At 40.5% G+C, this 25,135-nt stretch overlaps 1 protein-coding gene across 2 annotated transcripts in view; it reads left to right on the forward strand.

The window, feature by feature from the left end:
• Nucleotides 1-858: 858 nt before the first annotated feature.
• The window catches only part of LOC147062644 (FERM and PDZ domain-containing protein 4-like), a 28,301-nt gene continuing 4,024 nt past the window's right edge, over nt 859-25,135 (forward strand). Inside the window, exons 1-15 of one of the 2 annotated variants that reach the window (XM_085926182.1) lie at nt 859-954; nt 16,729-16,845; nt 17,787-17,938; nt 18,310-18,412; nt 18,809-18,854; nt 19,052-19,156; nt 19,389-19,496; nt 20,106-20,237; nt 20,656-20,775; nt 21,021-21,157; nt 22,244-22,370; nt 23,087-23,176; nt 23,294-23,476; nt 23,582-23,720; nt 24,082-25,065. In XM_085926182.1, the coding sequence (XP_085782308.1) occupies nt 905-954; nt 16,729-16,845; nt 17,787-17,938; nt 18,310-18,412; nt 18,809-18,854; nt 19,052-19,156; nt 19,389-19,496; nt 20,106-20,237; nt 20,656-20,775; nt 21,021-21,157; nt 22,244-22,370; nt 23,087-23,176; nt 23,294-23,476; nt 23,582-23,720; nt 24,082-25,065 (2,593 nt within the window). In that variant the 5' untranslated portion in view covers nt 859-904. Of the gene's footprint in view, nt 955-16,728; nt 16,846-17,786; nt 17,939-18,309; nt 18,413-18,808; nt 18,855-19,051; nt 19,157-19,388; nt 19,497-20,100; nt 20,238-20,655; nt 20,776-21,020; nt 21,158-22,243; nt 22,371-23,086; nt 23,177-23,293; nt 23,477-23,581; nt 23,721-24,081; nt 25,066-25,135 lie in introns of those variants that run through there. The other variant, XM_085926173.1, reaches the window with a different exon arrangement.

Raw genomic sequence — 25,135 nt, forward strand, 5'->3', positions numbered from 1 at the left:
GTCTCAATGTGTGCCTCGTGAATAACTGGTGACTAATTCAGGGTCAGCTGAGAAAGGCTCTAGTTTCCTGTGACCATGAAGAAGATAAGAAATATAGAAAATGGATTGCTGGATGAATTTACAAAATAATGGTTAAATAAAGCAACATTTTACCAAACTTGTTTTTTAAGTCTTTTTTGTTTGTTATATGTAAATAATTTTGGTACAGCTGCGGCTGTTGTGAAATGATCTAGTATATGAAGTTGGGAGTATTGTACCGGGTCCCTGTCAGTTTGTTTCGCATTGTTTGCAATGAGGCGGGTTTGTATTCCAGTCATGTTTGGACTCCACTAAGGCTACCCTTTGTCACAGATTCAGTTCATAACCTTTACAGACAGAATGTTCAGTCACAACCAAGGCATTGGGGGGGATCCAGTTAAAAGTGACACATTTGGATTTGCACACAGACTGTAAGTCCAGTGCCATTGGTGAATATTGCATATTGATCCTCAAGCTGTTTGTGTCAAGCAGCGAGCCAGAGCTTATCACACTTCTAGTTTTGTCATGATCTCTCTGTGGCACAGGGAAACAAATCCAAGCGTGTATTTGTGTGTGTGTGTCTGCCTGTCAGTCTATGTGTGAATGTGAATGAAGTTTATCCCCACTGGCCCAGATGCACGCTAAATCATCATCACCAGCAGTGCTGTGCAGTGCTGCTAAGCTGGAACATTTGGCAACAAGTCAGCAGTAAAAGAAAAAAAAAAGGAACCGGAGAAATACGGGACATTGAGTTGAGGAATTCAAAGGAAGTGGAAGTTGGACCCAGGAGCGTAACAAGCGATCTTCCTGCTGGCTATTTGAGTCTTGGTTGTGGTGAGAACAGGGCTTCCATCCTTCTTGGTCTGATCACTCATTCCTCAAGGAGATGGAGCCATGTGATGAGGAAGATGAACATGGGGGGATAAACACTTTCAAGTGAGTGCTTATTTATTTTGGAATTTCTACGAGTCAAAACTGCATTTATTGATAGACATCTCACTGGATTAATATGTCATGGGAATTTTTGGAAGTATTTAAGTTTGTTGACTTCAGGAAGTGAGTTGGTTGGGTGATTCTTAGTTACGTCAGTTTCCCTGAGGTACTCCATTCTTTAAAAGGATGTAAAGGTTTAGTGATATCTGCAACAAAAGCAGAATCATTGTGTAAAAAAGTAATTGTAGTAATAGTGCTCCACTACTCTATAGGTTGTGGTCATTTGATGAATCTATTTTTCTTATTCTCTGTGGTCTGCTTAAGCTTATTGTGCTTGTCATGCCATATGTCATTTCGCTTGTTGAATTGTCATGCATGTGAGTGTTACATAATCCTGAGGCGGCTCCAAGATGCAATGCAATCCAAGTTCTTGTAATTGCTAAACACACTCTGAGATTATGTCATCGATTTTTTGGCTACTTGTATATTATTAGTTTGCACTTACTGTGTATTCAAATGCATTGTTTGGCACTATCAGCTGAGCACCTGTCATAAAATCAAAAAGAAAACATGCAGCATCAAGAAGTGTGTTAATACACACACATTTTCAGTGAGCAGTTAATGTTTTTCTAAGGAGCTCCCAAATTGAGGTCTTGAATGGTAAAGGGAGCAGTTTTGTAGAGTTTGGTGAATATCTGTGTTCCAATTTTTGTGATCAGTCTTATATTTGCCAAAAGAATCCCCTGGTTGATTTAAATCCACGATGCCATGTTGGGAACGGATGTAATGTCAAGTCATTGACTGGGTCCTCCCTTGCACCCCCACTTGCTCTTGAATGGTATGCCAGATCGCTTACCTGTAGCTGGGAATCTTTTTTTTTTTTTTCCCCATTTTTGTCCCAAAGCACAACCACATCATAATGATGGTTTCCCTCAAAGAGCAGTTGTGACTGTGAGCCCATATAAATGTACAGCCTCATCACATATGGATAGATAACTAGTTTTGAAATCAGAAGCCAGTAAAAATCCATACCTCAGGCTTCTTAAAATATTTATATTTTATAGATTGTCTAAAATATATCATTTATTTCAGATAGAGCCCATGTTATGAACGCAGTCGTGCTGACGTTGTACGTGTGCAAAGTGCTGTTCCTGAAAATTCTGATCACACCATTGACCAGCGAGGCCGTTCCATCAATAGCTTGTTCGCACATTAAACCGCCCTCAGAGTGTGCAGCATGTGTGAGATGACACGTTTTATTGACAAGGCACCATCGTGTTTGTGAGTTCAATATATTTGTTGTTGTGTATGCCTGGAGGCTAATAGCGGGAAAATGCTCATCATCTCAGAGGGCAAAACTAGTTCCAAACACTGATGTAACTGTCCCTGAAGACCTACCATTGAGAAGAAACAAACTGTTGTAGAATTAAGTGCAGATATGAAATCCATTGTCTCGTTCCTCATACGTCCTTGTGAATAGAACAGGCATATTACAGACAGCTGCGAAATGACTAAAATTCAGATTTGACAGCTAAAATTTGTTTAATTTGTTATCACTTGTGCTGTTTATAACGCAAATGTTTCACAACTTGCAATACCAGGAGCAATTTAATGGGTTGTGGCTGCTTCCGTACATGAATACTTTATCAGATGGCTACGACTTGATTTAACAACTCCTATGCGGCATGCCTTTAATGCTTTCGTTGCTGTTGTTTTATGAACATTATTATAATAATTAAATTTATTAAATTTATATAAATGGTTTAGACTTTATGTGACGTGCACTGAATTTTGAGCAGGAATGACTTACAGTATTCCGTAAAACATACAGGAAGTAGATTTGCATACCGGGTTTCCAGTTTAGTAGTGTGCATGTGTGGCTGCTTGATGTTAAGCTTGAAGAGGTAAATGACTTCTTAGGGTCATCTTTGTATGCAGGTTAAGTGCTCTTAAAAGATTCTGTTTGGTGTGCAAACTACAGTTTGCTTGACCCCTCTAAAAATGCTGCAGATGCAAATTTTCTACTCATAGGCTCATCACCCTCACTACTTCCCTTTGCCGAGGAGAATATTTAGCAAGCTGACAGCATGAAGATTAAGGAAAAAGCAGTTAGATGATTTGACCTGGCCTATGGATGATATTGAGACTCGCATACTTGTGGAAAACATGTTGGCATACAAACTAAATACTCCTGGGTTTGTTGAAGTAGTACTATCGCAGGCATGTGAAGCAATTACCAAATCTGGGATGAAAATCAATTGTGAAGTTTGTGGATTTTTGGCACACCATGATGAATAAGAGCTGTGCCTTTAATGACATTCTTAACTGGCAGACATGTATATCCAACTGTTACTAACACAAATACTGATGTAAAACGAGAAAAAATGTGCAAATTTTGATAATGAGTCAAGGGTATGGAGATGCACATGATGAGGGGAAAATTACTTATGTGCGGTGCTTTTTTGTGGAGTGAGGACAGAGAACGGGGTGTTTTTAAAAAGGACAGACTAAGCAAGGATGGAAGTGGGTTTTTGTCCGACCCTGTAATCAGCCCCAACCGGGTCAAGTACCGACTGACAAAAACACACCTGTCGGTTCCGTCCTACAGATTGCAAGGCTATTCATTTATTTACATGAAGTCACTATCCGGGTTAAGGTAGAAATTCTTGTTTTTGAAACATTCACTATAACCCATGGACATGCCTGGACGGTAGTGATACTCACACATTTAATTCCCCGATTGAAACCGTGACTTCATGACACAAATAGACAATATTTTCGGTTGTTACTTTCTACCATAAATCAAATACATCATAGTCATGTCACTCACCATAGGAAAAAAGCCAAAGGTTTCCTCCTTGCAAAGATATGTTCCGCTTAGCTCCATAAGTATGTTTTTTTTGCTGTGCCTCTGAGCGGTATCATAAAAGTTTACCTCTGCTTGTCTATTCCCAGTGAGTTGTTGTCCTCCATTATTTTTTTTAGATTTCACAGCGAGTGTGAGTGTGTTTGTGCGTGTATTTTATATTTTATATTTATTTAACTTTATTCGGCTGCTTCTGCTTATTTATGCGTTTGACAGAAGTCTGCTAAAAATAGTAATATCCGGCGTTAACTGGAGTGTGTAATGAGTACTTTCAGACTGAATGTGACTGTTGAAAAAAGTATAAAGGCCACAAGTGGGTTTTTTTTCTCAAAGATCCTGTTGATGAGCGATTACACTGACATAAATAAAACCAACTCCTACCAAATCTTGTAATATATTATCATCTGCTGATGTTTTTGCGTCGCTGCAATGACTGAGAAAGGTTTTCAAATAATCGCAAATTGGTGCCCGTAAGTCAAATGAATGTGAAAAGTTAATTAGCCAGCTAATGAGGTTTAAATCATCACGATTGCATTTTTATAAAACCTCAGATTTATTTTGTTTCTCATCTGTTGGACTATGACTTGGTTTGTGTTTGTTTGTTCGGACTGATGATGGACAAGCCGTTGACAGAAACCTTTTACAATGACGAGAACGCACAGGGACGGGGGACAACTATATTGTGAATAAGGACGGGGGGACGAGGACAGAAGATGCCCAGCTTGGGGACGAAGGACGGACCGGCAAAATTTCATTAGGTGCCCATCCCTGCTAATGGCTAGTTGTCTCACAGGCTAAACTTAAGTGTTGCACATATACATACGTACAAGTAAGTTCACCATCGCAGATTCCGTTCAGTTCGTGGTGATTTTGCAAATGCACCGTTCATTTACAGTCCAACTGCAGGTGCTCCAATACCACTTTATTTTGAAGAATAATCACAGTTGGGATCTTAAAAATCACTAAATTAGCCACAAATTGCTATATGAACAAAATTGAGACTTAGACTTTGGCTAGCTCATTTGTTAGTCATTGAGATAATGACAACTATATGCAGAAAACCCACATCACTGCATGGAATAATTCAGTGGGACTTGGAATTGTTTTAAATTGGGAAGAAAACCCATAGACGTGCAGTACATAGTAGATCTCTTGTCAAATGATAGCTGCAGGGAAAAATTGCAACGGTTTGCTCTTCACTTTGTCTCATCTTTGAATACAAATCTCTTGCTACGTTAATGTTTCTACCGTGACCTTTATCTCTCACTCCCAAGCCTCTCCCTCTCACATGCATGCCTGTTCCCATTCTCACACCCTGCCTTGTTTCCAACCCCCCTTCCCCTTATGCCTCATCCAATCAGATTAGGCCACAGGAAAAAGCGAGAGATTGCTTGTTGGATTATTGGCAGTGCACAAAGGAAATTTGATGATCTCATTGTTAGAGGAGTAAGTGTGTGTGTGTGTGTGTGTGTGTGTGTGTGTGTGTGTGTGTGTGTGTGTACATGTGTGTGTGTGTGTGTGTTAACAAAAGGGTGATGAGCAATTTAAGTACATTAATGATGGAAAGGTACATGTTCCACTACCCAGCAAAAGTCTTGGGCAACATTTCCATTTTGGCATCCGTGCCTTGGACGTTACTGATTACAGGCAAGATTAAAGAAACTGATGTTATGGAACAAGGAGATGAGAATCCCAACTCCATTTTCACACACTTTGTGCATCAGTCTGTACATTTAAATGCACACATATTCAGATTACTGAAACATTTTCTCTTCCGTTTGACAGACTTCTCTAGGAAGTCCCATGAGATTACATGTCCTGGATGGAGTTCAATCTTTTCAGGGGGGCTAGTGCCCCTGTGCCCACCCTCTAGCTCTGCCAGTGATCACAGTAGGTGCTCTTTACGGTGTTGTGTGTCAAGAAGAAAAGGTTGTGTCTCTCTCTTTGGATACAATAAGGTGGATATACTGTAGTCAGGCTGGGAAATGTCTACTTCTTGATTAAAAAAAAAAATTATAAAGCCGGCAATTGCACTCTACCAGCATCCAGGACGTATCTCTCAGTCGGTCCATTCTGTGTCAATAACTACCTACTCATTAGCTTTGACTTTCTGTCACAGGCTATTAACTCAGTGGGAGTTGCAATTGAAAGCAAACACTTTCAATATCGAACAGTGCGTGCCAATTTAAGGGCAGGGCTTGTCAGTTCTATGTGATATGATCCTATTAAGATTAAAAATGGGATTGGGACAAATACTGTCTATACTTTAATGTACTGTTTCGTCTCTTTTGGGACATCATTCTAAGAGTAGCATCATTAAAAGTAATGCAGTACTATATGCTTTTGTACGTTGTATTGTTGTACACTAGCTGATGAGTTTGAATTTTTAATACTATATAATATGGTTCGTTCTTGTATCTTTCTCTGCGTTCTATGAATTCTCCATATCAAAACAACTAATCCAAACTACCTATGAATAAATGTTTTGATTATTTATATTTTTTTTACAAATGAAACTGCTACACAATATTTTTGTTTTCTTTGCTTTGAACATGCATGTGTAAAAATGATAAAACACAGTTGCTCCAACTAGTTCTGAGGCCATATCCTTCACAGGTTGTTAAATCAATACCTCTTGCAAAACATTATCTTTGTCTGACTTTGAGTTTGCTTTCACTTCCAAAGGCAGCAGTAAAGGGAGATATGTGCAGGAGAAGGTTAATGATTTTATGCACACGTCAACTATCACCCAGGGGTTGAATAGCTTTATAAAATCAATGCAAAGCACTCTTTTCCATCTTCACACTCACACTAACATTGTGACCTTCGTCTGTATTATTATTCATGTGATGTCGTAGTCCATCCCCCCACTGCAGCCATCTGTCCTCATTGTAATAAGTATTGCTGTTTTAAATCAGCCAAGGTGAGGAATGGCAACGCAAATTTGACAAATAAAAGAATGGTGCTGCTATCCAGCCCAAGAGATACATTGACTGAATAAAAATTTAGCACAAGCACTTACCGCGCTATAATGTGTTCATGACAGGTATGATAGAGTTTAATTTCAGGAATTTGCTTTCATCTCTTTATCTCACAAGAAACAGGGGAGTGTTCAAAGTTGAGGTCACAGTCTCACGGCAAACAGTAGATCGCAACAGGGTAATGAACGTGGTCCTCCCTAGCAAGTGTGGCCCTAAACAACCCCATAGACTGTTTATGCAATGGTCCTGTTTTGCTGTCAGCATTTTGGGTACATTTTGTATCATCTCGGTGACAACATATTTTGATAGTCAAATCCATAAGCTCAACAAAGCTGCAGTATTGCTCGGTGGGTGCACAGATAACTGTCACTGAAAAAGGCAACTTATGGTAACTGTCACATACTCAAGTTTAAGGTGAAGCTGAGGAAAGGGTGTTTGTTTATAGCAATTATGTTATGCAAAAATAAGGTAAGGGTGATGCTAGAAAATATACTGCGTTTATATATTTTCTAGCTTTACATTAGCTTTTTTTCTTCCACAGTACAATTCTGATACAGTGCTCAAAACACCTTGTTGTCATGGTAACACGAAGCCATTCTCTTGCATGGAGAAGTTGCTCATTTCCATGCGTCATATTAGCTTAACTAAAACTGAATGGATGATTTCAAGACAGCTGTAAAAAGAGGATAAGTGAGCCGTGATTCTCTGTATTTTCACCAAAGCTTGCCATTTCACACATTTATTAATCAATCCATCTATGTATCCATCCACGTATCCAACAGTAACTTACAATAAAATGGAGTGATATGAGGGCTCACCAGTTATTTGTCGCTCTTCTGTGTTTAGGAAATACAGTGGCACATCCATATGAACTTGAGAGGAAAAAGGCTTTTCATATTTGATGCCAAGCTGGCTGTTTTTGATTTGAACAAGGCCACTGAAAGGACAATTAAGGGTAATTAAAGATCCTTTTCTCCAGGCCTGGTGGTGACCTGCTTTTTCCACTATGGAGGAGACAAATATAAGGCCTTTTATCAGCATACAGTAAATGTCTTCAGGGCCAAGGTTAAGTTTTATTTTTGCCAACTCAGCACAAAAGTGCTACATTGTCAAGACCTGTGAATTCAATTGGGATGAAAGGATTTCTGCCTCAGTGGAAGTGGAATACAGGTCATAGGAAAACCATTATGCACATAGACTCATGGGCAACGGCATTATTGACACTATCAAGAATTATAATAAGATAAGATAAAGCTCATTTTTGTGAAATGTCAATTATTTATTGATGGAAGCAATTCTGAAACTTCCATAATACACTTTTGACGCACTATTATAAGATTGCAAATGATAATATTACACAATATACACGACCAACAGAGAGACAGACAGACAGATAGACAGATACATATAAATAATGTGTTCAAATGTGTTCATTTGATGAAGACATGACCAGCATATGCAGGAGGTGTGTGTTTCCCTGCAGTGCAGTACATTTTGTGAGGCGTGTAGGGCACAATGGATGCGCAGTGCAACATTGAAGGTCTATATTTGCATAGGTTGTGGCTGTTTTGATCATATTATGCACCAAGATGTTTTTCCACAGACATTCATGTTTACAGTTTGGACAGCACCGTTTATTCCTTTGGTGGCAGTCGTAGATCACAGTGCTGTAGCTATTTGCATTTATTGAAGACAATTTATTTTTGATTATTTTTATGTTTTTTAAAGTTAACGCAACTAGATACAACTGCAAAAAGCAGCTCTGCAGCATCTATAAATAGCTAGCATATTGTTTCCCTATAGTTCATGGATCATTGGTGTTGATGGACAAAATAGACAACTTGAACAATTGATTTTTGTATTTGATAATCCACTAAAGTCGATATTTTGGTGTGGTAGAAATTCTCTATACAAATACAAACAGTCTTTTGACGTCAATAAATGGAAAACATTTAAAATATAGAGGATCAAGTCAGGACAAGTCAGTGGGTGCAGGAGAATGCATGTTTAATATGGTGAGACTTGGAACTGGTGACTGATACCTTGAATGACACATGGAAGCATAACCCATCATTAAAAGCAGCATGCCACAAAGAAGAAATCGTGATGGTTGAATCTGTTCTGTTGCTAGTTTCTGTTAATTGTGTCAGTTTCTCGTTCATGGAATTCACAGTTAGGTACATGTGTTGCACTGCAACAATGTTATGCTCTTTATGTGGCTGATGAAGCTCGCATAGGCTTTAGCATGCAGGCTCAGGGAGTAACGGAATACACATACTGGCGTTACGTATTCAGAACACAAATATTATGTACTGTGACATCCATTCATTTCATTTGCTACATCCTATTCAGGGTCACTAAGGATGCTGGAGCCTCTCCAAGCTAACATCAGGTGAATGTTTTTCGCCCCCCAAAAAAGGTATCAGAGTACATTTTTCTGCTAACACTGAATATAGCCGACCCTAAATCACTTTGTATCAGAAAGCCTAACAATACTTGATGGGTCATTTACAAGCATTAAAAAATCATCGTCCCTTTTGCTTTTACTAGGTTGTAAATGTCTTCGAAGATGTCTATCAAAGAGGGAATGAAAAATTGCTTGGGTCACTTAATGTCTTACAAGCTCACATCGCTCCATCACTGGGTCGTTGTCTTACCAAGCGTTAGATACAGTTTCATTGACCCCTCAGCCATCTTTAATGTTCATTCCTTCATTTCACAGCCTCCTTTTGCCAATTCCCTCTTTGGCCTTCAAAGGGACTTGTAGTTTAGAGAACTGAGCCAAATAACATCCATCATTCATTTAACACTGTGTACTGCCTCTTCCTGTCCCTCCCTCTTTGCTGTGTCCCATCCCTCGGCCACTCTGATGTACTCCCTCCTCCCTACTTGCTACATCTACCCATACCCTGAGATGGAGAGCACTCACACAGGCTCACTGCAGCTCAACTATGCAAGGTGGGATGCAGCAGCCAGGACTCGGAGAGACAGGACTCTCTTTCCTTACTAAAAAATTAACAGCAAGACTGGGAATTTGGATTTTCAGAGGACACGAGGGAGAATTCGGCAGTAATGAGGTTGTTTAAGATGTTACATGAATTTTTGTTGTTGCCAAAGGCTTTTGTTGACCACTGACATGGATCCGGGTTGACACTGGATTATTTTACAAGTTGGAAGGATTTTGGATGCAGTTTTTAGCATCAGACTGTGGAGTGTCTGATCTTGGCCACATATTACACAGTAGCAGAAGAGCATGGATATGTTTAGTTTTTCTAAAGGGCAAAAGTCCTCTGGGTAAGTGTCCCTTTGGTTTTTGAGCCAAATGTCCTTTGTAATTGTCACACCTCCAAGGAACTATCTCAGAACTGTGGCAATGTTAGGAGAAAGTTGTTCGAGGAACTTAATTTTGTGTCAAGCATTAAGAGGCACAGTCTTAAGTAATGATCACCATCTTGCGCTGTAATACTCTTACAGGTTATTTTACAAGATGTTATCATGCTTGTTGTGAATTTAGAGACATTGAGCCTCCATAGTTGTACTGTAACGTCTTAAGTGCTTGGCCTCTAATTTACACGAGTTGCATATCACTTTGCTTTGTCATGTTTGCCATAAAAAAACGTTTATTTGACTCAGGCCCATTATTTTTCAACAGAATTCAAAATAACAGCGAACACTTCCAGAAGTGGTATTGCTGGCAGTTGGTTTCCAGATGGCTTGTGTCATTTCTGTGTGCGCCTTATGTTTGCATATGACACACAAGCCAATTCATCTTTCTAAACTTTAATAAATTGCTTGTCCCAATTGACTTACATGATTCCCAAGGAAGCGAGCAGGACCGACATGTGGTCCTCCTCTCTTAGTTTGCCATTGTCGATGGATCAGTTGTCAGTGGAATCATGAAGCCTAAAGGTCACGCTGGTATTTGCTCTGGAAGAAGTTTGCCTGTTGCGTTTTGGCATTTGGCAGCAAAGCCGGGTGAGCAAGCCTCCTTTGTGCCCTGAATATGAGATTAGGGTAACATGCCACATTACCCTCTGCCCTCTGCCATTGCATGCTGCTCTGTAGATTTTTATGGTATTCAGAAGGATCTGACCAATGAATTCTTAGGGTTATTTCCCAACTGGAGTAAATCAAAACTTCTTTGGCTGAAGCGTTTGGGTTTTTGTACCATAGGTTTCACTCAATGTAAGCAATTTAACTTTAACATGTCTAGAACAAACATGATCCTGTGGGCAGTGCCCACCATAAAAAAGCATCAAACAATCAGAAAAACATTAGCACCGTGTGTCACTCTCTCACTATTTGTAACTCTCCACGATGCACAGTTTGTCACGGATGGACTGGAGCAGGGCGACCAAGTGCAGCTTAGACCACGGTTTATTGGAGAACACAAACTATCCGACTCGGCAAAACTGACATGACTTAGCAAAATGATAACATGACTGACTGATTAACCGAAACAGACTTGAAAACAACAGGAACCAAAAAGACATGAAGACAACAATGATCCAACGGGGGGGTCAGACAGGACTTATATTCACGACAGGTAACAAGAGGCAGGTGAGAATAATCAAACGAATCATGGGCACACAGGAGGGGAGGGGCGAGCACACGGACAGAAACCATGACAACAGACACATACTGGAACGGCTGGGGACGAGACGTGACACAGTTGTCTTGATTTGCAATGGTATAATCCTCCAAAGGGGATTTGATTTGTGGTAATTGCAAGAGGGGCTGCATGCGTGTTTATTTTAGAAATGTTTTACGTCAAATATTGTGATTTCTCGTTTTATATGCTTTTTTTTTTCTTTTTTTTAGTTCTGATCATCTTATGCTTTCTGAGATTCAGCTATTAAGCCTCGAACCCGTTGTGTTTTTCAAAACAATTTTAACTATTATTTCGGAAGCACTTTCATTTAAAAATGGGCCCTCGATTGTCCATAAATCCAGTCATGTCTCACACCAGATGTGTCTTTATGATATTATTCCTCGCCTTAATATATTATCCAAACTCTGTATGCATCTTCAAGATATGATCACATTGTCTCTCCTTGATGAAAACAAATGGCATCACTTTCAGAACAACTCTTAGATTCACAAATGGCATTCTTTTCTGCAAATAAGACAACATAGCACGGAAAAGGAGATGGGGAAAAGCTTTTCCGGTAAGAATATGTCTCTATCTTTCTTCACAGAACCGTTTTCCCACATGATTGTGGTGAGAAATAGGAATTCCATTAGGAATTATTACTATTAAGAAAAAAAAAGCGCCATTTTTCTCAGTGAAAAGAGGTCACGTTTCAAGGTTCTTTGACCTCCAACGAGATGTATTTTTAAGTCACTGAGGCATTCTTCTTGAAATGCATTAAAAATTCAGACAGATTTTACCATGACCAGCATGCAAGATGTTTCAACGGTAACCTGAATGTTACTTAACTAAGAGCATTCTCAATAATTAATTACTTTATCTGGGTTTTACTACACACAGTAAAGTTGGGTAGAATACAAGAAAATACACATATTTATAGATTCCTACACTTGAAACAGCAACAAATTGATCAAACATAGCCCAGTAGTCATCTTTAATTCATCAATGAGACTGTGTTGTTTATATTTTAACTACGGAACTAATATTGTGCCAACCGTAGTAGGTGGTTCTAGTGCGATGCATGTGTGAGCTACCAAAACATGGAGATGCTGGAAATTGATCCCAGGACCTCAAGCATGCTAAGTATGCGCTCCACCACTAAGCTACATCCCCATCTGCCAATGGACAGTTGTCAGCCGCCATGGTGGTTATATGCGATGCAGGTGACTAAGTTTGCATGCATGGTTAATTTAAAATCAGAAAGATAATTTATTCAGATTGAGATACCATAACGTAGAAAAGCTGGGAAACGATCCCAGGGCCTCATGCATGCAAAGCATGCGCTCTACCACTGAGATACATCCCCATCTGCCAATCACTCTCATTTGTTTATACAATAACGTTTTGGAAGAGAAGATTTCTCTGTCATTTCAAAAGCCATTTCTTTCACCTAAACATAACTGAGAGACGGCATACTTAATTATGTCATTTGTTGATAGAGCCATACCGGAAGGCTTGTTAAGCAGTTACTTCTGCTCCAAATAGCTCCATAGAATACTCAAGTGTAACATGTATTCATCCATAAACATGCATGCATTATGTACACATGTGCATGTACAAGCATTGGGTTAAACATTTTAACTGTTCACGATAGTGAGTAAAGAAACAAGTACTCTTGTGTAAAAATGCATCTCTAGTATGCAAAAATCAAAGTTAGAGGAAAAGGTCTTTCTTTCGATTTATAGGTTGGTTCAGTTATTCAAGTATATCATACAATAACTGGCCTTTGCTTCATTTCTGGTAATTATATATTACCAAGTTTGTTCTAGTACATTTAATTTGGAAATCGAGGTTAATACTGTGACTGGTGTATGAATCAAATTCATCACCACACTGCACACGCTTTCCTTTCTTGAACTGTTCCAACTGAACAACTGGTCAATGCCTGACTGAAGATCACAGTGCAGGCAGTCAACCAGTAACTAACTGGTGGTGGAACTAGCCACAGGCTTACAGTCACATTCATCCAGTTGTTGAGCAGAAACTGAACACACACTGCCTGTTGAGGAGCAAACCATTGATCTATCAGTTTACTATGACACAGCTATTGTTGTTATTTTTTAAACAAATATTGTCCCTCAACTGATTAGCCCCCCTGACTTCCAGTTATTGGACTGAGTGTGGTATCTGAATGATCGTCCTCCGCATCCCCCAGAATGCAAAATCCATGCATGTTAAGTTAATCGACTAAAAAAGTTCCGCTAGTTTTGTCAATTTGCGCCTCCAGGATATAGCAGGCCGCTGGTACAAAGTCAGCTGGGATCAGCTCACCTGTGACACTAATGAAGATGGGCACTACAGAGAACGGATGGGTAGCAATACCGGCAAATTACCTGAAGCGCTTAGCTGTGCCACATCAAGCTATCCATCCATATAATGAATCGTAACCTTCCATTGGGTTGTGCGAGCCCTGCAAATTATTGATCTGTGGTTCATGTTGCCCTTTCATCACTCGTGGTGATCCTGTCAATTCAAGTCTTTATAATAACTTATCGGCAGCAGGTTTTCAAACCAAGCAATATGCTGTCAGAAAGTGATTATCTAAAGGTTGCCAGCTTCAGTTATATGGTCATACCTTCAATAGCAATTCATTTCGTTTTTATTTTATTTACCAGTTATAGAGTAAAGATGCAAGGTTGGTTTAATTTTAAAGTGCATTGTTTAACATGAACACAATGATCAGACGTTTGATGCGGCTGACACTGAACTAACTGACACAACCGTGCGCGACCTGTCTAATTTGTGTGTGTGTGTGTGTGTGTGTGTGTGTGTGTGTGTGTGTGTGTGTGTGTGTGTGTGAAGAACAGCTTTTTATCATTAGCTTGTAACGAATTACATCATCACAAGAAACCTGGTAGTTTTAGTATGTGGTATGTACAAAAAAATTGGAACGCTGCCCTAAAGAAAATTGAGAGAGACTAATTGTTGATAGAGGTGTCACTCTGTGGTGCGTCTTCAAGGATGCAAAAGATCTACATTTCATGGCTGGTTCATCAGAGTTGATTTAAGACTTGATAACACATTGCAGCCATAAAATAGTAAGAGTATCAACAATCACGTGTCAGACTGTAAATAGCAGATGAAATACTAGGCAGCTATTTCCAGATACATGAATGGGATGTGTGATATTTCATGACACCTCCATGAATATAATATTTAACGGTATAATTTCAAATGCAAATGCAGTTATGGTGAAGATGAATGTCTTGATTTGTCTCAGTCATAAAGCTTTGCACAGCACTTGTGCTTTTCTTTGACTGAAAAAGAAAAGCCTCTTTCAAATTGAGTTGAAAAACATTTCACACCACATCTTCTCTTTTTTTGTGGATGTTATTCAAATATTTCCGTTCCAACAGATACTCACCATGCATGAATGATTGCAGCTAACAAGAATGTTGGCGCATCTGTATGTGTGCACTCAGGAATATACTCACATGCTTTTGTGTGTTAAATCCACTAAAAGCCAAAACATGCTGTTGGCGAGTAGCAAAGCTAAATAAAGCAGGACCACTCAAATGGAACTTTTAACAACGTCCTCCAATGTTTCATTCATGAAGACATGATGAAGGTGTAGGAGAACAAGATGGGATGGTGAACGGCTGACCAAGGGAAAGTTTGTGAAATAACTTGGGAGAGTCTCACATTAAATAATTTAGTCTCAGGGTTTAAAATAGAATTAGTAAAATAATCATTCACAAGTCTTGCTTAAACATGTTATTTTGACAGGCAATTGATGCAGATACCAGTGGTCGACATTGTTTTGCTTAAAATATAATTTTGTTCAGCATTTTGTGTTACGTGATTGGCTGCCTGGCTAATCCAAGTGGCGATGTGACCACATCACAAAAATTGCATTGATGATTGGCTGACTAGCCCACGAGTCATTACTTCTTTATTTTCATACGTGTGTGAAATTCATCACTGCATTGCACTTCTTAAAACAGCTAAATTAGAAGACAGACGATCAATATCGTTAATGGCAGCCTATGAAAGCAAAGACCAGCGTAATCAATTATGCTGAGGTCATTTCAGTTTACCATTGAGCAATTGGGAATCTAATTAGACAAAATAACTGACTTAGCAACAAATACAGCTTTCCTTGCTGTCTCCCAATTACCATTTACATTTATTTGGTTTGCACGTTCAGTTCTTGATTGTCCCACGGTTGTATTTATTTATGATTGAAATACATGACGTCCACCACTCACATCCGCCAGTTTGTCTACCAGAACCTCAAGCAATACACCAAAATTGCATTTGTCTGCCTGCGCTCGGAATTAGACCTACTTTTCTCCAGTCTAACATTTTGTGTATTTTTTCGTCAACAAATTTGCAGATGGCCTGGTAGGTGAGGCAGAAATGCCTAGTGAATTGTAACAAAGTCACAAATGTGGCAACATTCAGAACCATATGATGATGATCTTAATTATATCACTGGTGGCTTCTCATTTCCTAATGGGCATTGTACCATGAGACAGAATCCATCTGAACCTCATTTTGACAGCAAAATGTATTGAACAAAGATGTTCAATAAATAAGCGACCGTTTCTTTTTCCAGATCTATTATGACATTCTCAGTGTTGCTGTTATAGTCCCATCCACAACAATACATTTTGAAAATCCTCTTACTCTCAATAAACACTCATGGACAGAGGCAGAAATGCACACACATATACACACACACACACACACACACACGCCTGGATTTGTTTTCCCTTTGATGAAAGGGGGATTATGGGATAAATGAGGCAAGGCCATGGCAGTTTAGTTCAGTTTGGAGCACAGCTGCTCACAGCTACACAATGACAGACAGATGAATGTTGATCAGCGCTCGTATCCTCGCATCCGATAACACAGAAGCTTCTGTTGGTTTTGAGGTTCCGACTCTTGGGGTTTTAAAATAGCAGTGGATATGATGTCTTTTGGACGACCAAAATCATGTATCCAAATTCATCACAGCGATTTACGAATGAATGGCTTTCTGCCTCTTGTTTTTTTACAGAGATGACTGACCCTTGAGAGATTTTTGCCACACTTTCAACCTGGACAAGTGTATTTCTAACTCTGTGTGTGTGTGTGTGTGTGTGTGTGTGTGTGTGTGTGTGTGTGTGTGTGTGAGTGTGTGTGTGTGTGTGTGTGTGTGTGTGAGTGTGTGTGCATAATTCAAGAAAACTATGGCTAAGCAGCAGTGAAAAATCATTAAATAATGAAGTTTTTCATTTATTTATAAGTCTGTGATTTGTTGAAATATTACTGATCGCCCTGACTTTGCATTTCAGTCACAAAAACAAGACATCAGGCTGGCCGCCACCAGGCTCCTGGGGAGGATTGCAGGGGCCTCTATACAGCTGGGACAGCATGAACTGCAACAGGGAGAGCCAGAACTGCCTCACCAAGTATGTATAACCTCAATATGCAACGTATTCTCTGCAGTGTGTAAGCCTTAAAGGGACTTTTGTTGCATCTAACAAAACTACAATCAACTGGAGCTGCAATGTTTGTGTTAGTTTCAACAGCCACAGTTGGACTCTGACAAAGCTGTAATAGTGGCTTTTGTGCAAAAAGGACCAAAGACACATTTGTGTCGCTGTCCGTGAATTTCGACTGTGGATGACCGGTGATACCATTACAACTGAAAAAGAATGAACTGTCACCCACTCCATCCATTTAATTTCAGTCCAGCGAGCCCTAATTAGAGTTGAAAGTGAATTGGAGTCTATGCCAGCTGGTATTGGGCAAGATGGGTTTGAGCTGAGATTCGAACCCAGAACTTCTCATTTTGGGCAGACGTGCTAACCACTCTCGCTCAAGATCAGATGGATTGACTTGCGCTCAACCCTTACAAAGTCAAGAGATTTAGAAAATTGATGTATGAATGGGTGAGAAATTTGTAGTCAAATATGCATTTAATGACTGTCCTTGCTGTCTAAAAAAATATGTGGTCTGATCTGTCAATTAATTCACTCTGCTTTCCCTCAAATTTCCTGACTATGGGAGACTGTCGATGTACATAAATGTCATTAACTATTCGACCTTTGGCATTCAGCCTTCCGACTTGTTCTGCCCTCTGGTTGGATTAAACCCTCTCCGACCCTGATGAGAATGGGAAGATCACAGATTGGAACATGCTTCATTACAGGCAGATTTGTTTTATATTGTATGTACAATACAGATAGTATATGTGATAATGAAACAAGGGTGGTGGGGGTGATGAGAACAGTGAAAGAAGTAAGCAAGGTAGCTAGTGAAGCAGATAAAAGTTGCCCCAGCTTGTACAACTGTGTTCCATTCATCAGAAGTGTATTTGCTGTTTATTCTTTCCATCATTCTTCCGAAGCCAAGTGTCCCAGAGCAGCTCCCTGGAGGAGGTTCATCTGGATGGGCTTCCCCCTGTGCCCCGCTTGGTGGAGATGAGGCGTGACCCCATTCTGGGTTTCGGCTTTGTGGCAGGCAGTGAGAAGCCGGTGGTGGTCCGCTCGGTCACGCCAGGTTTGTAAGGGCGCTTGGCTCAAACACTTCCCACTGCAGGAGCCAAAATACATTTCTGTTTCTTTTCCTCTGTGTGTTGGTATTTAGGTTGACTGTTTAAATGTCAAACGCCACAAAGAAGCATCCAAATAATCAATCACTACTTTGACTTTGATTCTGAAACGGAATTTATGATTTTTTTTATTTAAAGTTGTTAGGCTGATGATAAGTATGTAAAGAAAGACAATGCAATACATTTTCACGTGACATTTACAAAGGACCTAATTTGTTTATGCACAGCTCATTTTTGCAAGCAAAATTTGACCTGATTCCTTAGTGTGTATGTGTTTGTGTATTTCTTCCTGTGTGTGCATATGCGTGTTGTGTTGTAGGTGGCCCATCAGAGGGTAAGCTCTTGCCTGGTGATGAGATCATCGCGATCAATGATGAACCTGTCAGTTCAGCTCCAAGAGAACGAGTCATCGACCTTGTCAGGTGGCTGGAAGAATATTAGAGGCACTCTAAAAATGAACAGTAGTTCAAATATGAAGGGGCGCCCAGCTCCAGTCTTTGAGGGGCGCTGTCCTGCATCTTTTAGCTGTCTTTCTTCTCCAACACACCTGAATCACGTAATCAGCATCAGATAACTATCCTGATTGTTTGAATCAAGGTGTGTTGGAGGAGGGAGACATCTAAAATATGTTGGACAGCAGGCCTCGACGACAAGGTTTGGATACCTCTTGTATACAGTATTCACAAAAAGTTCAGAATCCTCGGCTTTGACTATCTGAGTGTGTCATCAATTTTTATGCATGTGTGATGTCAGTTAATTCCTATCTTAAAATTTTACACTCTTCTTTGCTGTTTATATGCTTTGTTGTCCCTCTTCAGGAGCTGCAAAGAATCCATTCTATTGACTGTTGTCCAACCATATCCAGTGAGTGCATCAGCTCCTTTTTTGTTTTAAGACCACATTTCCACCAATCATTAACTCTGCACCACAAACTGTAATTTTCATGTATACTTTAGAATGTGTTTACTATGCTTTTTTTTTTGCTCTACCCTTTCCCTCCCTCTGCTTGTTCTTCTTCTCTTCTTTTTTCACTCATTTGATTCTTGGACATCTGCCCCTAGTCCCCTAAATCGGCGTTCATCAGTGCAGCCAAAAAAGCCATGCTCAAGTCCAATCCAGTCAAAGTGCGCTTTGCCGAGGAGGTCATCATAAACGGCCAGGTTCCAGTGAGTTCTGACGCACACACACACACACGCACACACACACACACACACACACACACACACACACACACACACACACACACACACACACACACACACACACACACACACACACACACACACACTTAATGTATGACCTATATACAGTAGCGAGTCCCAGATCTGATTGAATCACTAAATTAACCTCATGCAAGGCAATGCAAGAACAAAATCTCATCATATTGTCACTTTGCAGAATCCAGTGAAGGACAACTCTCTTTTGTTCATGCCAAATGTCCTGAAAGTCTACCTGGAGAATGGGCAGACCAAGTCTTTTCGCTTTGACAGCAGTACCTCCATCAAGGTGTGTATATTCATAAATTCAAATAAAAGATGTTTATATACGGTCTGTTTTCTCGACACTGCAAAAAAGTACATAAAAAGAGACATACATAGTCCCTCAAGGGTAAATTCAAATACATTGAACCAGATTAGGGAAGATTCAGAGTTCAAGAAGTGCATGGGGAGCGTATCTCGGTTTTGCAGTCATTGTTCGGTACATTTGAAATCAATGATGTCTTGTATACTTAGGTTACAGTCTGTTTTCTCTACACTGCAAGAAAGTACATAAAAAGAGACATACATAGTCCCTCAAGGGTAAATTCAAATACATTGAACCAGATCCAGGCATGTAAGGGAAGATTCAGAGTTCAAGAAGTGCGCGGGGAGCTTATCTTGGTTATGCAGTCATGGTTGGGTACATGTGAAATCATTGATGTCTTGTATACTTAGGTTAAACGTGAATGAAAATATATTTTCACAGCTTTATTTTTTATTACTATTAATATTTAGATTATTTTTGTATTTTTGGTCTATGCAGCGGCAGATAAGAGAAGATAAAAGCAGAGCCTACAACTCTCTAGAAATAGATCACAGACAATTCGACAACTATCTGGATATTTTTTTCCTCCAGGATGTGATCCTGACGCTGCAAGAGAAACTGTCCATCAAATGCATCGAACATTTCTCCCTCATGTTGGAGGAGAGGATGGAAGACTCTGGAAACAGACTGCTTTTGCTGCATGAACAAGAGATGCTTGCTCAGGTCAAATATTTGCATGACTCGGAGGGTATTTCTCCATGTTTTCTCTTGCTCTCTTTTGCACTTTAAGGCTGACGTCACTCGTTATTCAAAGCTGCATTCAAACTGAAGTGTCGTTTGGAGTGGAGCCAACCAGGCAACTGCTCACATTGCACCTTCCTGAACATACAGTACATGCTTGCTTTCTCTGTCTCCCCGTCTCTCTTGCTGTCTCTCTGTCTCTCGCTCTCTCTCTCACTCCCTGTCTATCTCTCGCTCTCTCTTTCCTCACCAATTTAGTCTAATATTAAATACAACTTTTGCTCAGTCTCTGCCAACACATCTCTTTCCACCTTCTCTTCCCACCCCGACTTGTCGGCAACAATCCAACCCACCCCACCCACCGCACCACCTTGCTTCGCCCTTCTCATTCACTCTTTAGGTGACTTGCAAGCCCGGTTGTGATAAGCTGAAGTGTTTCTTTCGAATCAGCTTCATGCCCCGCGACCCGGTGGACCTGTTACGGAGAGATGCTGTGGCGTTCGAATATCTCTATGTGCAGGTGAGAGATTTGGCTATCATTATAGGAAACCAATGGCTGAACTTGGATAAAATTTGTTTGGCCATCGTTTAGATGGCCATCAGTGAATAGAACTAGAATGAATTGGGGGGTGGGGGTCTTATGCTGTTTCCCCACTAAATTGCTCTCATAAATGAATGCATTTCTTCCCTATGAATTACAGCTGGTAGTTGAGTGGATGTTTCCTTGTTAGACTTTAAACACACTGTTTCCTGCTTCTCTTGCAGTGCTGCAATGATGTGGTGCTGGAACGGTTTGGCTCAGAACTCAAGTATGATGCAGCACTGCGACTGGCAGCATTGCAAATGTACATCCTCACTTTGACAACTAAGCAAAGCCAGAAGGTCTCGCTAAAATATATCCAGTAAGTGCGTGTATGAATGTATATGTTTTGTGCTTGTTAATGAAAACATTTGCTGTGTGAGGATGTTTTATCCTTTATTGTGTGCACTCCTGATACGATGCCACAATGTCTAAGTAATAGTTGAACTCAAGTTAACGTTCATGACTAACTAGGTATAAATAATATCGAGGTACTTTCCCAATGGAAATACAAGTGAACATAACATAAAGAGGCTCTTTGCTGGAGGCTGAGAAAAGTCTAAAGAGGCCTGTCTAAAGAAGAATTATAAAAAAGAAGCAAGTCTCAGTAGAAGGCTGCAATCTTTCTCTGTTGCTCTGAGAGAGAGACAAAAATACGGAGATACAATGGATGGGATTAATAGAGGACTCGAACACAGCAGATCATAGCGATCCCTGCATGCTTATGTTTAATTAGGGGCTCGGGGGAGTTCTTAGCGTAATAGGGCATGACATCAGAATAATCTGATTGAACAAGTAGTAAGTGCTATTATCTGGTGATGAAATGACAGCAAAGTCTGGACGGGGGTGGGGGTGGGGGGGTCAAAGGTAAAAAAAGTAGGACACATTGAAGATAGATCACTGATAAGAAGACGCAGGCCAAAATTTGAGATTTGACAAGAGTCAAATGCACATGATTGAATGGCTTTACAAAGACGCCACTAGGAAGGAAACCAAGGGGGAAAAAGGGACAAAATAAGTCAAGAGGCACGAGGTAGCAGAAATACATAGTGTACTAAAACTCAGGATATCTAAGTATGCCAAATGTATCCTGAATGAGCCACATGATGGCATCAATGGAGGTACAAGTTCATCGGATGCTTCTTTACAGGGAAATAAATGTGACTATGTGAAAAGGGAGGAAAACAACTACCACTTGCCAAAAATGGGGCACGGTCCAAAAAACGGCTGCGGCGTGATATATTTGATTTATGTGGCTGAAGAATGTTGATATAAATGTTGGATTCGTGTATGAAACGATATATCGCTCCAACATAAACTCCATGGGAATGGATAAAGCGCACATATGTCCAGTAAAAGTTTATTGCTCCAAGAGTGACTTTTAAACAAGTCTCTCTCCCCTCAACAGAAAGGAGTGGGGCCTGTCGCTGTTCCTGCCTCCTCTTGTGCTGACCAGCACGAAGGAGAAAAACATCAAAAAAGCTCTGACGCACATTCTCAAAACCAACCAGAACCTCGTGCCTCCTGGGAAAAAAGTAACAGCCGCCCTTTCTTTGCAAACATCTAGCACACGCACGTAAACTCACTGTCCTTCTGTTTTCTGATGCACTGGCCAAAAATAGACCTTGCATCTCCACCACTCAACCTTGCAAAGGTTCACCCCTGTCATATTAAGTCACTTGTTGAACTCCACCTCCACCAACTGCTAGTGCAAGTAGCTTGATGATGATGTGTTTTTGTGTGTGTGTGTGTGTGTGTGTGTGTGTGTGTGTGTGTGTGTGTGTGTGTGTGTGCGTGTGTGTGTGTGTGTGTGTGTGTGTGCATGTCTGCGTGTGTGCATTCATTCAGTGAATTATGAAAGTATGTGAACTGTTATATGTCGCGAGCTGTCAGTTCTATGATTGACTGGTGATACTCAGCCCTAGGCTATTGCATCCCTATCACTGTGAACAAGATGCATGACAGAAAATAGATGGATGAAGAACCTGATCATTCTAGACAGCATGTAGCCTGTTAATAATGTAGTCTTTGACCAGTCATCCAAGATATTTGGGCAAATTAGTCTGTCATTCGGTACACATCATTGTATTATTGCAGCGATGGTGCCATGGCTGTGAAACTTTATGTAGTTCAGATGGGATTGCAGTATTTGCCATATTGATACCTATATAGAAAAGGAAAATGTTTGACCTCAGGTATAAGAAATTGCAAGACCTGAATTTGTGGTGATAAACATTACCTTTCTTTGCAGCTGACTGCATTGCAGGCCAAGGTGCATTACCTAAGGTACCTCAGTGAGCTCCAACTTTATGGCGGGAGAGAGTTTACATCAATACTTTTGGTAAGCATCAGCTTTGGATGGTTAAGCTCTAAGCTTAATTTTTGTTTTATTTAAAAAAAAAAGAAAGAAATCAGTGTGGGCTTTTTAATTTACTCCCATTCACTAAAACTTTTGCAGCAAGGTGAGAAACAAACTGAAGTGACCTTGTTAGTAGGTCCTCGTTATGGTATCAGTCACGTCATCAATGCACGGACCAACCTCGTGGCCCTCTTGGCCGACTTCAGCCATGTGAACCGAATCGAAATCCTCACAGAAGATCAAAACAATGTCCGGTTGGAGCTGCATGTTCTGGATGTCCGAGTAAGCAGTGTACGATTAAATGTCAATCTAATTAATTACTTTTTAATCATTCATTTTGTTTTGCTTCTTTGTGTTCCTTCTTTTCCAACATTTGTCCTCATGAAGCCCATCACTCTCATCATGGACTCAAGTGACGCAATGAACCTGGCCTGTCTTACAGCAGGGTACTATCGCCTCCTAGTGGACTCAAGAAGATCTATTTTCAATATGGTCCACTCAAGCAACTCAGGAGTGGATGACGACAGTAAGTCGTATTTGCAAAGCAAAACATACACTTGTCATCACCTTTATGTTTATTAACAATTGTCTAATGAAAATTGATAATAAATACTGTTAGAGATTCAAGCTGTTTTATGTGGTATAGAATTGAACTGTCATATTGTTAGCGGTTTGTGTTTTCTTAGTTTTTATTTTAGTAACATGATGAGAATTATACAAAATATATTTTCTATATAGTCCTACTTTCCAAAAAAAAACATTCTATATAGTCATACTTCCAAAATTAATTTTTGTTATAGTCCTACTTTATTAAAATATTGAAACTAAAATTGTGAGAACCAGGAACTGATTTGTAATCACATAAATCATAAAACTTTCATCAACAGGTCAGGACTGCGTCCTTGAGTGGCCATACAGCACATCTTTTGGGGACAGTCAGGAATTATCACAAAGCCAAGCGGACCTCTACAGGGACTCTCAGTACTCAGACAATGAGCCGAGTGAAAACAACCTCTATCCCTGTTTCCATCAATCCCAAATCCCCGACAGAGACCTTCCGACCCAGAGTCCGGTGCCACCTCCTCTTCCGCCCTCAAGACACAAACCTCAAGACTCACCTCGTAGTGCCAAAGTGTCATTTATTTTTGAAGGAGACCCACCTTTGAACAAGCCCCGGGGCTTAGTCAATGAACGAATTGAGGAGAGTGCTGAGGTTGCCGAGCACAGACCAACCTACTTGCACAATACTGACTTTGGGGCTCAGGGCAGGGTGTCATTTCACTTCAGTGGTCTGACACATGTCTATAGCAACATAATAAGTGGGGAAGGGGGTGATGAGCCACTGTTAAGAGACCTGTTTTATCGTGACACAACAGACGATGCGGAGGATGAGGACGAGGCCTCTTGTGAAGAAGACTCCACTGGAGGAACACCAGCGGGCGACGCAGAAGCGAGCGAAGGAGTGGCCACCGCAGCCGGCAAAGCTTCTTTTCTCATGCTTTCTGGGCCTACCGATGACATCATCGACCTTACATCGCTGCCTCCACCCGAGGGCGATGACACGGTTGATGACGATGAAGATGACTCGCTGCTGCAGACGCTTAACCTCGCAATTGCAGCTCCGCCACCAGGCTTTCGAGACAGTTTAGATGAGGACGTGGTGCCCGAGGGGAGGCTTCTGAGCCCGCACGTCAACGATGATATTCCAGTCTCATTAATTGATGCGATACCTACTCAAGAGGAGGGAGGAGCGGAGGGCACGAGGCATCTGGAAAACGAAGTCGTCAACACTCTGCAGGCACTTGAAGCACTGTCTGTCTCTGAGAATAGACCTGCACCACCTCGTCCACCACCCAGCAGAAAAAGTCCAGGTCTGTTGATTTATAATCAGAGTCATCAGTCATTTCTGTATGTGCCGGTTGTGTAAAACCACTCTCGCTC

Source organism: Syngnathus leptorhynchus, chromosome 1, assembly GCF_054491065.1.
Source record: "Syngnathus leptorhynchus isolate UIUO chromosome 1, UIUO_Slep, whole genome shotgun sequence".
NCBI lineage: Eukaryota > Metazoa > Chordata > Actinopteri > Syngnathiformes > Syngnathidae > Syngnathus > Syngnathus leptorhynchus.